The sequence below is a fragment of the Aquarana catesbeiana genome, linkage group LG02, assembly GCF_042186555.1.
Source record: "Aquarana catesbeiana isolate 2022-GZ linkage group LG02, ASM4218655v1, whole genome shotgun sequence".
Classification (NCBI taxonomy): Eukaryota; Metazoa; Chordata; class Amphibia; order Anura; family Ranidae; genus Aquarana; species Aquarana catesbeiana.
The window spans coordinates 405,136,440-405,151,040 of NC_133325.1; the positions used below are offsets into that span (position 1 = coordinate 405,136,440).

At 39.7% G+C, this 14,601-nt stretch overlaps 1 protein-coding gene across 1 annotated transcript in view; it reads right to left on the bottom strand.

The window, feature by feature from the left end:
• Positions 1 to 1,706: 1,706 nt before the first annotated feature.
• NHSL3 (NHS like 3) overlaps positions 1,707 to 14,601 on the bottom strand; it is a 77,301-nt gene continuing 64,406 nt past the window's right edge. The window contains exon 7 of the mRNA XM_073615347.1: positions 1,707 to 6,195. Coding sequence (XP_073471448.1) covers positions 6,191 to 6,195 — 5 coding nt within the window. The 3' untranslated portion in view covers positions 1,707 to 6,190. The remainder of the gene's footprint in view (positions 6,196 to 14,601) is intronic.

A 14,601-nucleotide genomic window follows, 5' to 3' on the forward strand; every position in this document is an offset into this window, starting at 1 on the left:
TTTTGCTTGTTGGGCGTTTTTGAACATTTGAGATGAGCGTTTTACAAGCTGAAAATGCTCAGGTGTGAATGCAGCCTTAACAAGGGCCGATAACCTGTAAAACACTAAAGTAAAGTGAGCAGCATTAGCTGATTGCATGGAACATTTGTCTTTTTTTTCTCCTTAGATATCATCTTTAACTAATTCAGTGCCTGAGGGCTCACACTCATAGTTAAATAACAATTAAACTTCCTATTTTTTATCAGTAGGTGCATGAGACATGGAGTCATGGACAGCATCTGCAATCGCCATTCCCATTACCTTGTTATCAGAAAAATGCACATTGTTAAAATAAAAAAAAATCCTATATTGAATTATTTTTTTGTGCATTCACAGAAAGTAACACAGATCATTTTTTTTTTTTTACAGCATTTATAAAAAGATTTTCATACAGATTTTCAATCAAAGCTTCTGACATATGTTGTCAACTAAAAGCGGAAACTCAGTTTGGTCTTTAATACATAGTCCGGGTCCAGTAAAAGTCAGAATTTTTGTTTATACAAAGGCATTATTTTTGTTTTACAAAAAATGAATATGTTCATGGAATTCAAGTGGTTTTTTTCTGTTCAAAGTGTAGCTCCACTAAATGGCGTTCAGCAAGGGTGTGATTTTGTGTAATTCAATCACAATATTCATGCCCATCATCTGCCAGTGTAAAACTCATTTTGCAGCTGCCTGGTGAAGAGAGAAAACCCATTTACTAACTGCTTAGCCTATTTCCCACCCTCACCTACCTACTATGCAGATCACCCTACTCTTACCTGACAACTGTTTTGGACTTGCTCAAGCCTTGGCACTATAGTGCAGTACATACTAGGATTGGTGTTCAGGAAGTGCTACTGATTGGCTGGCTCTGATCAGCCAATCAGTATTTGTGATGCAGAAAGGTCCTACCCTCCTGACAGCTGTGCGCAAGTAACACTGATCAAGAAAACTCAGAACCTCTGTCAGATAAGCTTTCACAGACTTCTGCAATTTTTAACGGGTCATTGGATTCCTGCAACAGGGGTAGATGAATGGCTTGATTTGCCATACATTGCAACTGACAAACTATATTCGGTTAAAGAGAAAATGTAGTCTTAGTCATTCTTTTTTGTATGAAGCACACAAAAAGTCAGATTTATTGGCTGAAAAAGTAGTATATTAGTTGATAGTAATAATGGGCTGCATATTAAAATATACTTCATGTATAGACATATAAATACAACAAGGTAGATTGTCACATGGTTGTAGACAGTACATATAAGATAAATAGATAAACACATGATACACATAATGAAAAATAGATACAACTCTAATACAGCCCGTGATTAATAGAAACACGGCATATGACAGCTCTACGCATTTCGTCCACTATTCAGGAGCATGCACGTGACTTGCATCTGTAATAAAGTGAAGACATTTTATTTTTTTAACTTTTATCCTGTTTTTTCATATGGTTAGACCATATAGCAATTTCTTCACTTTATTTATTATGTGTATCATGTGTTTATCTATTTATCTTATATGTACTGTCTAAAATCATGTGACAATCTACCTTATTTGTATTTATATTAGTGTGTGTATATATATATATTTTAATATTCAGCCCATTATTACTATCAACTAATATACTACTTTTTCATCCAATAAATCTGACTTTTTTGTGTGCTTCATACAAAGTCCCACTTTTTATTCATATAGATACGGTGTGAAGGCAGATGTCCCTACCAGGTTATTGCCTTATATGAAGTCCCAAACCATTTTCTCTTTCCTTTATACATATCGGGGATGGAAGCATGCAGTTCATGCATAGTTAGGTCTGACTATAATAGCATGTATACTGCATTTCTATTTGAGTAATTCTATCGTGTTATTTTGCCCATTCCCCTCTCTGTACAATATTCACTATATTAGGGATGTGACTAGTTATCTTTTCCCTTGTCTTTATGCTTAGTTTCCCCTTGCTATGCTGTGTGTGTCACATGATCTGGTTACAGGATCCCATTGGCTCCCATCACGTCTGGGAGCTGCGATGCTTACAGCAGGCTCTCCTCCACCCCCTTCCCCTAGGGCGGGTCTCACGCTATGCATCAACGTCACGCCTTTGCGCCAGGGAGTGCGGCGTCATTCTGTGGTGCCATCTCTCCCGCGTCCTTTACATCCAGCGGCTGTATGGGAGGACTGCTATCAGTACCAATGGTGGGCGGCTTAGCCGCTCAATCGTTGACGCCTTCCCCCCCGCTCTGCATGCTGGCATGACGTTTGTGGGTGTGTGACGGCTGTGTCCATATAGGTCCCATTTCTTGGTGGCTCTTTCATTTTGGTGGTCTGTCTCTGTCTTTGCTTGGCCAACGATACACATCACTCTGGACCTCAGACTTCACATCCCAGTCTGGGTAATTTGGTAAGTAGAATTCACCATCTTTTGGAGTTGACACATTTTTCTTTTTATTTTCCTTGGTGGTTTAGTTCTACATCCTTCACTTATCTTACCACTTACTCTCACTCATCTTGGTTTTAACTGACACTTTCTACTGTACATCTGTCCTGCTCTACCTACCAATGTACAGGACATACTGCACATTGTGTATTAACACATATTATATTCTTTATAGAAGTTTTCCCATGATGGGCTTAATACTATGGTTACGAATAGCTATCCTCAATTCTGGACAATATCCCCCCTGGATGTGGCCCCTGTTGGTTCTACAGGCCTTATCCCCCCACCTCAGCTCCCGGTAGAGATGCCCTTCGGGGTGCTTCCAGTTTATAGTGCTACATTCAACATACAGCTTTGTTTGTAAGTATCTCAGAGAATGGGGCTTTATTAGTTTCCAATTTTTGTTTAATTTTTTTTACCTTTTATACTTCCTGTTTTTTTATATGGTTAGACCACATAGCAATTTCTTCACTTTATTATAGATGCAAGTCATGTGCATGCTCCTGAAGAGTGGGTATAACCTCCACGAAACGCGTAGCGCCCTCATATGCCGTGTTTCTATTCATCAAGGGCTATTTTAGAGTTTTATCTATTTTTCATTATGTGTATCATGTGTTTATCTATTTATCTTAAATGTACTGTCTACAATCATGTGACAATCTACCTTATTGTATTTATATGTGTGTGTGTATGTATATATATATATATATATATATATAGTATATTTTAATATGCAGCCCATTATTACTATCAACTAATATACTACTTTTTCATCCAATAAATTAGACTTTTTTGCATGCTTCATACAAAGTCACATTTTTTCTTTCTTTTTATTCATATAGATAGGGATGGAGGCAGATGGCCCTGCCAGGTTATTGCCTCATATAAAATCCCAAACCAGTTTCTCTTTCTTTAGTCATTCTATTGTTTTGTTTATGTGAAAATAATCTCATCAGTATGTTCTAATGAATTAGAGACCTTGGGGGTTATTTACTAAAGGCAAATCCATTTTGCACTGCACGTGCATTCGCTGTAGATCTGAGGGGGACATGCAAGGAAAATAAAAAACAGCATTTTAGCTTGTACATGATTGGATGATAAAATCAGCAGAGCTTCCCCTCATTTCAGATTTCCCCCTCATTTCAGATCTCCCAGTCATTTCAGATCTTCCCCTCAGATCTACAGTGACTGCACTTTGGGTGAACTTCAAGTGCACTTGCAATGCAAAGTGGATTTGCCTTTAGTAAATCCACCCCCTTGTCTTTATGGATTGTTTGTGTATAGAACTAGACAGCTATATTTGCTGCATTATATATGCAAACTTCGTTGCGCTTCCCTATGCTTGCACTTTACTGCTGTTTTCCATAATGCAGGTTTGTGACTTAGCTGACTTATATAAGAAACAATGCACTCCACCTATGGCTGATATCTCAACTACTGTAAAGAGAGAGTTCGTAAATGTACTGCCCAGTGATGGCTAATCAACCAATCGCTAAATTTAATGCTATAACAATTGTAAAAGAGTAAGCTTATAAAAATGTTACATCTCAAAAATTACTTTAAATTAGGTAATAAAATCATTCAAATCATGTGCTTACTAGAAAAACCCATACCATACCAGTAAAGTACATGGAAAGTATCAGATCGGCTCAATTCACTGCATACCATCAACTGTTCAGTCATCTCAAATAGGCATACTGTTGCAAGATTTTTTGTGAGTAAAGAGCAAGAGCCATACTACTTTGGCAGTATATGTTGTACCCTGGGCACTCTATTTTCGTACAGGGTAACCGAATACCAGAGGAAAAGGGCACAAATGTAGCATTTTAACAATACCCTCTTTACAATCCATGAATGCTGTTTAGTGGAATTACCCTTCAAAAAAATATTTACCTAATTGGTAATACTTGTACTATCTAATGGGGGTGGGGATATAGAGTGCCTGATTGTCTGTGCAACATGTGCGGATCCGGCCCATAAAAAGCAGCACAATGTGGGGGACTTCTGTCTCACCAGCCCACTAGGCACTATGTAGTAGTATTCATTGTGGCACTTGAGGCTGGGTCACATATAATCCTGTACAAACATTACCCATTTTACACTGAGTACACAGCATTTCTCATAAGCTTGGATAGAGGCATGTCACACAGGTTGACCAACACCCCGAGAGCAGAAATTAAATGCAGCACCAGCAGAATATTCATGAATAATTATAAATGAAAACAAAATATTGAGGCACACAAAAGTACTGCTGGGAAGATTGCTAACATACTAATATATACATTTCTGGAAGCCGTGTGTGGTTTTTGGTCATACGCACCAAGAAAGACAGCGCTAAATATTTATCAACCTAAATAACAAGTGGTTTTCTGGTCTGATCTACTATTTTGCACATAGATAAAGGCAGTTTGTTGATTTAAGGCAGTATGGTGACCTGTTTTAACTACTACCCTCAGGGGTGCTACATTCTGTGGTCTGATGTTGGGCTTGCATCTTTGACATTCATGAAATTCTGATTTTATATTTTGAATAAATAAGGTGATTGCATTAACAAATGTAGCACAGCAGTGACCTTCTTGCTTTATACCATTACAGATTGATATTTGCTGCCGATTTCAGTGTTATTAGAATGAGAGCATGCCTATATCAGTTATAGTAATGTACACATATTGAGCTTTTTGCTTGTTTGAATATAATAAATGTGCTTTAAGACTTTTAACACTGAACCATAAGGTGCATAGTCTAACCTATAAAACACACAATGGAAGATACAAAACAATTATAAGTTCCTCAGTAGAAATCTTAATCAAGCCCCATTGTTCATAATTTTGAGTGTTTCCTTGATATTATAATACAGGGTTCTGTCATACAGCCAGGTGGGAAGGGAAGCAGAACAGAGATTCATATGGCACTTGACTCCAGCAGATGTAAGCCATAAAGGCTGATTTCATATAGATTGCTCTAAAAAAAAATTTAAGGGGACATTAAAATACAGTCCATGATCATTTTCCCAATGCGTGATTGTATAGTTTAGATTGTTGATTCAGTAGTTATTGGATGGATGATATAGTATTTGCAGGGCTTTCAAAGAACAGCTTGCAATTTTTATAAGCATGACTTCCTTTGAATATCCTTTCAGGATGAAAATAAAACATTCCTTTTTTTTTCTACAAATTAACAGGGAGCTGGAATGGCACCAAGACTTGTGTGAACACCACAGTTCTAGCTGCAGTGTTACAGAAAAGTTCTTATCTTTACTTTCTTTTGTAAAATCCTAAGCTTAAAAGCCAGCAAATACGTTTTTTTTTTTAAGACTTCAGAGACGAGATGTGATATGTATGTGCTTACTTATGATACATAATGCTAGACAAACTGCTCTAGCACGTTACATAAATTAAATTTACACCAAAATACAGCTGTGTGCATTGCAATTCTTTTCAGAGATTCAGTACCAAGGGTGTTTCCGTGCAGACTGTCATGCTGCAGTAGACGTTCTTTCCACTAGGTGGCACTCCTATCAAAGTACTCAAAATTGAACAATACAGTGGTCCAAGGAAAGGATTGCAAAGTTCTGATTCATTAAAGTGAAAACCAACACCAACTGTTGCATAAATATCAAGGCTATACACAGTTAAGGCGAATCTTGTAAATCCAGTAGTTTGGAGTCTCGCAGAGCATCACAAAGGTGTCCCTGAGACATCAGAACTTGTAGTTGTATGTGCAGCAGTTCTAGGCTGAAAGAAAGAGAGATGATTTTTATTAATTGTATTTGCAGCTTATTATGCCATAATTATCCCATCATTTAAAATAAACCCTAAACAGTATGTGAGATTCTCTGAACAGTTATTGGGAATGGTGTGCAGACTCTAGCAAAGAAAATTCATCATTGGAGTTCCTGAGAGACATAAGCCAATAATTACATAATGTTTTAATTGACAAAACTACATAAAACAATGAGTAGCTGTAGTCAGTTATTAAGGGATAACACAAGGTTCTCACTGTGGTGTTAGCTACGCAACTTATGTATGCAACTTATCGTGGCAACCGGTTACTGTGTTGCATACATCAGAAACCCCATTGTTCAGTACCATGTGCAAGAGAATCTACCAAAGGAGGATAAAGAGTAAAAAAAAAATACAGTGCTCATAGGGCTTGGGAGTCTAACACCAAGAGAGCTCAAAGAGTACCACCACTTTTATTGAGATAAAATAAAAAATCCCCTTTAGATGATGTATATTGCAAGGACAAACTTTGTTGCAGATCCCTACTTGTTTCTGCTCTGAAGTAAAAGCTTTTTGTTGATTTGCAGAGTGAATCTAAATGTGAGTCAATTTTGCATTATTAATCTACTAATGCACTTGTAGTATTGATCAAGCAGAAATTTTCCAACAGGACGGTTGTATAGAAGTCGAGTGGTAGAACAACTTTTGTACAACCATTCTGCCCATACATGGATCGAAATTTGACCAGTCCCTGGTGAACTTTCATTTTCTTTTTTTTTTTCAGGCTTTTCTCCCCTTTATTTTTATCTGGCAATCCTGCAAATACCATATCTATTGTCCCTTCATGTCTACTCTCATTTCTCCATTATCTATGGAGGGAGCCATGGTTGTCACACAGGTAGACTTCAAATATGTTGGCTTTTCATTACCTACAGTGGGGACGGAAAGTATTCAGACCCCCTTAAATTTTTCCCCCTTTGTTATATTGCAGCCATTTGCTAAAATCATTTAAGTTCATTTTTTTCGTCATTAATGTACACACAGTACCCCATATTGACAGAAAAACACAGAATTGTTGACATTTTTGCAGATTTATTAAAAAAGAAAAACTGAAATATCACATGGTCCTAAGTATTCAGACCCTTTGCTGTGACACTCATATATTTAACTCAGGTGCTGTCCATTTCTTCTGATCATCCTTGAGATGGTTCTACACCTTCATTTGAGTCCAGCTGTGTTTGATTATACTGATTGGAATTGATTAGGAAAGCCACACACCTGTCTATATAAGACCTTACAGCTCACAGTGCATGTCAGAGCAAATGAGAATCATGAGGTCAAAGGAACTGCCTGAAGAGCTCAGAGACAGAATTGTGGCAAGGCACAGATCTGGCCAAGGTTACAAAAAATTTCTGCTGCACTTAAGGTTCCTAAGAGCACAGTGGCCTCCATAATCCTTAAATGGAAGATGTTTGGGACGACCAGAACACTTCCTAGAGCTGGCCATCCGGCCAAACTAAGCTATCGGGGGAGAAGAGCCTTGGTGAGAGAGGTAAAGAAGAACCCAAAGATCACTGTGGCTGAGCTCCAGAGATGCAGTCGGGAGATGGGAGAAAGTTGTAGAAAGTCAACCATCACTGCAGCCCTCCACCAGTCGGGGCTTAATGGCAGAGTGGCCCGACGGAAGCCTCTCCTCACTGCAAGACACATGAAAGCCCGCATGGAGTTTGCTAAAAAACACCTGAAAGACTCCAAGATGGTGAGAAATAAGATTCTTTGGTCTAATGAGACCAAGATAGAACTTTTTGGCCTTAATTCTAAGCAGTATGTGTGGAGAAAACCAGGCACTGCTCATCACCTGTCCAATACAGTCCCAACAGTGAAGTATGGTGGTGGCAGCATCATGCTGTGGGGGTGTTTTTCAGCTGCAGGGACAGGACAACTGGTTGCAATCGAGGGAAAGATGAATGCGGCCAAGTACAGGGATATCCTGGACTAAAACCTTCTCCAGAGTGCTCAGGACCTCAGACTGGGCCGAAGGTTTACCTTCCAACAAGACAATGACCCTAAGCACATAGCTAAAATAAGGAAGGAGTGGCTTCACAACTCCGTGACTGTTCTTGAATGGCCCAGCCAGAGCCCTGACTTAAACCCAATTGAGCATCTCTGGAGAGACCTAAAAATGGCTGTCCACCAACGTTTACCATCCAACCTGACAGAACTGGAGAGGATCTGCAAGGAGGAATGGCTGAGGATCCCCAAATCCAGGTGTGAAAAACTTGTTGCATCTTTCCCAAAAAGACTCATGGCTGTATTAGATCAAAAGGGTGCTTCTACTAAATACTGAGCAAAGGGTCTGAATACTTAGGACCATGTGATATTTCAGTTTTTGTTTTTTAATAAATCTGCAAAAATTTCAACAATTCTGTGTTTTTCTGTCAATATGGGGTGCTGCGTGTACATTAATGAGGAAAAAAAATGAACTTAAATGATTTTAGCAAATGGCTGCAATATAACAAAGAGTGAAAAATGTAAGGGGGTCTGAATACTTTCCATCCCCACTGTAGTTAATTGATGGGATTAGTCATTTACAGAAGAAAGATAAAGTCGTTTGTGCCTTCAGTTCATCTCACAGGAAGTGACAAAGACACTGCATTTCTGGCAAGATCAACAGGTATTTCTTGATCAATATTGTACAAGAGACGGGCATATTCTGGCAAGATCAACAGGTATTTCTTGATCAATATTGTACAAGAGACAGGCATATTCTGGCAAGATCAACAGGTATTTCTTGATCAATATTGTACACGAGACAGACATATTCTGGCAAGATCAACAGGTATATCTTGATCAATACTGTACAAGAGACGGGCACGACTGGGTTATATGAAGATACTGTCAGTTGATTGGACACTGGCAAAAAAATTGTGAGGACCCTCACATAACGCCTCCTGCTCCCAGCAAAACTCAGTTCTATGCTAGCTTCCCCGGTGAAGGCTCGTTCAGCTAGATCTGTTAGTGCCTCTTGGGCCTTTCAGCATTAGGCTTCTGGATTGCAAATTGTTAAGGCTGCCACCCGTTTTTCAGTTTACTAAGTTTTACCAGGTAGATGTTTAAGCCTTGGCTGATGCTGCAGTTGGACGCAAAGTTCTTTAGGCTGCTGTTTAAGTTGAGTCTGCCCCCCCCCCCTTTTTTTATGAGGGGTTTTGTTGCCTGATTTTGCTGCTGTTACCCTTCTCTCATTGGTATTCCTTGGGGGTGTTCCAATCACCTCTGAATCTGTCCTGTGCTGTATGATAAAGAAAATGGAATTTTTTATTTGCCTGTAGTCCGTTTCTTGGAGTATAATACAGGACACAGCCTGCCCCTTCCCAATGTGGTCTTTAATTGTTTGCTACAGAGTTGAGGTTTTCTGGGAGTGGGAGGGGTTATATGGGAGTCCTCAAAGTTTTTCTGCCAGTGTCCAGTCACCTGAAGGTACCAGACTATATAACTAAGTTGTCTCTGAATCTGCCTGTGTCCTGTGCTGTACTCCATGAATGGATTTTACAAGCAAGTCAAAATTCAATTTTTCTGTACTTGTTGATAATGTTTTTAGCCAGAAACGTAAAAACTACCACATCCAAGGACTTGGTAAGCTGTAATATATTTTTTAGTTTTTGTGTGTATATACAGGTGCATCTCATAAAATTTGAATATTATCAAAATGTTTAATTTATTTCAGTAATTCACTTAAAAAGTGAAACTCATATATTTTATATAGATGCGTTACACACAGAGTGATATATTTTAAGCATTTTTCTTTCTTTAAATTTTTGATGATTATGGCTTACAGCTAGTGAAAACCCAAAATTCAGTATCTCAGAAAATTTGAATATTACATAAGACCAATAAAAAAAAGGATTTTTAATACAGAAATGTTGGCTTACTGAAAAGTATGTCCATGTACAGTATAATATGCACTCAATACTTGGTCAGGGCTCCTTTTGCATAAATGACAGCGTGGCATGAAGGCGATCAACCTGTGGCACTGCTGAGGTGTTATGGAAACCCAGGTTACTTTGATAGTGGCTTTCAGCTCATCTGCATTGCTGGGTCTGGTGTCTCTCATCTTCCTCTTGACAATACCCCACAGATTCTCTATTGGGTTTACGTCAGGCCAGTTTGGTGGCCAATCAAGCACAGTGATACCGTTATCATTAAACCAGGTATTGGCACTTTTGGCAGTGTGGGCAGGTGCCAAGTTCTGCTGGAAAATTAAATCAGCATCTCCATAAAGCTGGTCAGCAGAGGGAAGCATGAAATAGAAATTCCTGGTAGAGGGCTGCGCTGACTTTGGACTTGATAAAACACAGTGGACCAACACCAGCAGATGACATAGCTCCCCAAATCATCACGGACTGTGGAAAATGTTGCATTTCATTTGGGAATCAACGTCCCAGAGTCTGGAGGAAGAGTGGAGAGGCACAGAATCCAAGTTGCATGAGGTTCAGTGCGAAGTTTCCACAGTCAGTGATGATTTGGGGAACCATGTCATTTGCTGGTGTTGGTCCATTGTGTTTTATCAAGTCCAAAGCAAGTACAGCCCTCTACCAGGAAATTCTAGCGCAACTTATGCTTTCCTCTGCTGACCAGCTTTTGGAGATGCTGATTTCATTTTCCAGCAGGACTTGGCACCTGCCCACACTGCCAAAAGTAAAAATACCTGGTTTAATGATTATGGTATCACTGTGTTTGATTGGCCGGCAAACTCGCCTGACCTATATAAAATATGAGTTTTACTTTTTGAATTGAATTATTGAAATAAATGAACTTTTTGATGATATTCTAATTTTATGAGATGCACCTGTATGTGTGTGTATATACAGTATCTCACAAAAATGAGTACACCCCTCACATTTTTGTAAATATTTTATTATATCTTTTCATGTGACAATACTGAAGAAATGGCACTTTACTGCAATGTAAAGTAGTGAGTGTACATCTTGTATAACAGTGTAAATTTGCTGTCCCCTTAAAATAACTCAACACACAGCCATTAATGTCTAAACTGCTGGCAACAAAAGTGAGTACATCCTAAGTGAAAATGTCTAAATCGGGCCCAAAGTGTCAATATTTTGAGTGGCCACCATTATTTTCCAGTACTGCCATAACCCTCTTGGGCATGGAGTTCACCGGAGCTTCACAGGTTGCCACTGGAATCTTTTTCCACTCCTCCATGATGACATCACAGAGCTGGTGGATGTTAGAGACCTTGCGCTCCTCCACCTTTCATTTGAGGATGCCCCACAGATGCTCAATAGGGTTTAGGTCTGGAGACATGCTTGGCCAGACCATCACCTTTACCCTCAGCTTCTTTAGCAAGGCAGTGGTCATCTTGGAGGTGTGTTTAGGGTCATTATCATGTTGGAATACTGCCCTGCGGCCCAGTCTCCGAAGGGAGGGGATCATGCTCTGCTTCAGTATTTCACAGTACATGTTGGCATTCATGGTTGCCTCAATGAACTGTAGCTCACCACTGCCGGCAGCACTCATGACACTCCCACCACCATCTTTGACTGTAGGCAAGACACACTTGTCTTTGTACTCCTAACCTGGCTGCCACCACACACACTTGACAACATTTGAATCAAATAAGTTTTTCTTGGTCTCATCAGACCACAGGACATGATTCCAGTAATCCATGTCCTTTAGTCTGCTTGTCTTCAGCAAACTGTTTGCGGGCTTTCTTGTACATCATCTTTAGAAGAGGCTTCCTTCTGGGACGATAGCCATGCAGACCAATTTGATGCAGTGTGCGGCGTATGGTCTTAGCACTGACAAGCTGACCCCCCACCCCTTCAACCTCTACAGCAATGCTGGCAGCACTCGTACGTCTATTTCCCAAAGACAACCTCTGGATATGACACTGAGCATGTGCACTCAACTTCTTTGGTCGACCATGGCGAGGCCTGTTCTGAGTGGAACCTGTTCTGTTAAAGCGCTGTATAGTCTTGGCCACCGTGTTGCAGCTCAGTTTCAGGGTCTTGGTAATCTTCTTATAGCCTAGGCTATCTTTATGTAGAGCAACAATTCTTTTTTTAAGATCCTCAGAGAGTTCTTTGCCATGAGGTGCCATGTTGAACTTCCAGTGACCAGTATGAAAGAGTGTGAGCGAGAACACCAGATTTAATACACCTGCTCCCCATTCACACCTGAGACCTTGTAATACTGACGAGTCACATGACACCGGAGAGGGGAAATGGCTAATTGGGCCCGAACATTTTTACTTAGGGGTGTACTCACTTTTGTTGCTGTGTGTTGAGTTATTTTGAGGGGACAGCAAATTTACACTGTTATACAAGCTGTACACTCACTACATTACACTTTACTTTACATTGTAGCAAAGTGTAATTTCTTCAGTGTTGTCACATGAAAAGATATAATAAAATATTTACAAAAATGCGAGAAGTGTACTCGTAGAGTAGAATGTGTGTGTGTATGCATATATGTATACAGTATATATGTGTGTGGGCTCTAAAAAGATTTTCTTAATTTTCTTATTATGGAAAAAAAAATATCTCCTGAAAGGGTAGCAAATATGTGCAACATGACTGGTTTATTGAAGTGACTATTCACTTTGCAAAGTGAAGATTCTGCTGAATATCTGCTTGCCAACCGCCTAATGTACTAGTACAGCAGCAAAGTGGACTCCCTGCGCTAGTGCATGATTCGCACACCCGCCTCCCAAGCTGTGCTGTGATTCACCACAGCACAAGCCGATCTGCGAGTCCTGGCCAATGATTGGCCGCTGTCACCCACTGATCGGCAAAAGCAGCACATATCACACACATTACACATAGTTAGGCACATATTTAAAACTTTGATCGCCCTAGATGTTAACCCCTTCCTACCTAATGTCATTAGTACAGTGACATATAACTGTCAGACAAACCAATCAATATACACTTTTTTTTTTTTACCAAAGACATGTAGCAGAATACATTTTGGCCAAAATTTATGATGAATTTTTAATTTTTTTTATTCTTTTATGGGATATGTTTAACTTCTTCAGATCCGCGCTATAGCTGAATGACTGCTACAGCACGGACCTACTTTGCCAGCTGATCATGTGATATAAACAGAGCTGGTAATCCGCTATTTTTTCTCCTCGTGCTGATAGCGTGAGGAGAAAAAAAAATCCGATCACCGGCAGCTGTCAGAGGGACATCTGTCCCGATCAAGGAGAGCTGTCGCCAGCTCATCTGTGCCCACCTGTGCCACCTACCAGTGCCCATCAGTGTCATCTATCAGTGGTACCTATCAGTGCCACCCATCAGTGCCATCTTATCAGTGCAGCCTATCAGTGCCCACCAGGGCAGCCTATCAGTGCCCACCAGTGCTGCCTCATCAGCGCATATCAATGAAGGAGAAACATTACCTGTTTGCAAAATTTTATAACAAACTATGAAACATGATTTTATTTTTTTTTCAAAATTTTCCATCTTTTTTTGTTTGTTTAGCAAAAAATAAATACCACAGCTGTGATTAAATACCACCAAAAAAAATTAAAGGTTTATTTGTGTGAAAAAAATGATAAAAATTTAATTTGGGCACAGTGTTGTATGACCGCGCAATTGTCATTCAAAGTGCATCAGCGCTGAAAGCTGAAAATTGGTCTGGGCAGGAGGGGGGTTTAAGTGCCCAATAAGAAAGTGGCTAGGGCTTGGTTCAAAAGATCTTTCCATGCGGCTCACAGCAGGTGTCCAGTGTGTCCCCGTTCACCATTTTAGGTCCAATTTCAGCCCCAATTTATGGCTGAATTCGGACCTGAAACAGGCCAAAAGACGCACAAGAATCCTGTGCAAATTTGCACTGGAGCCGCAGTGGAGATATGTGAACCGACTCCATAGAGAGACGGTCAAAATCTCCCGCTATTGCAAATTTCCCGCATCCAACCCAGCCTTATAGCAGAAAGTAAACAATATTGTTATTTTTTTCTAAATGTTTGGTCTTTTTGGTTTCAAATACCACTAAAAGAAATCTCTATTTGTGTGAAAAAAGTTGTATAAAATTTGATTGTGTACAGTGTTGTATGACCACGCATTTGTCAGTTAAAGTAGCGCAGTGCCGAATAGCAAAAAATAGCCTGGTCATGAAGGGAGTAAAATCTGCCGGAGGTCAAGTGGATATTCTTTATCCTTTAATAAGTCAACCCTAGTGCCTAATACTGATATGATCAATACACCAATCCACATTCAGCCAGCAAGCTGAACTAATAAAATTCAACAGATTCCACCATCCATGCTATACAACAATTTTTTCACCCAGCTGGATGTCAGTGTATTCCAGCTTTAGTGTGACCAGCTTGTTTATACGACTGCACTTTCTGGGTATTAGGACTTTTGGTGGTGTTGCAAAAACTCAAAATTCTTGTCA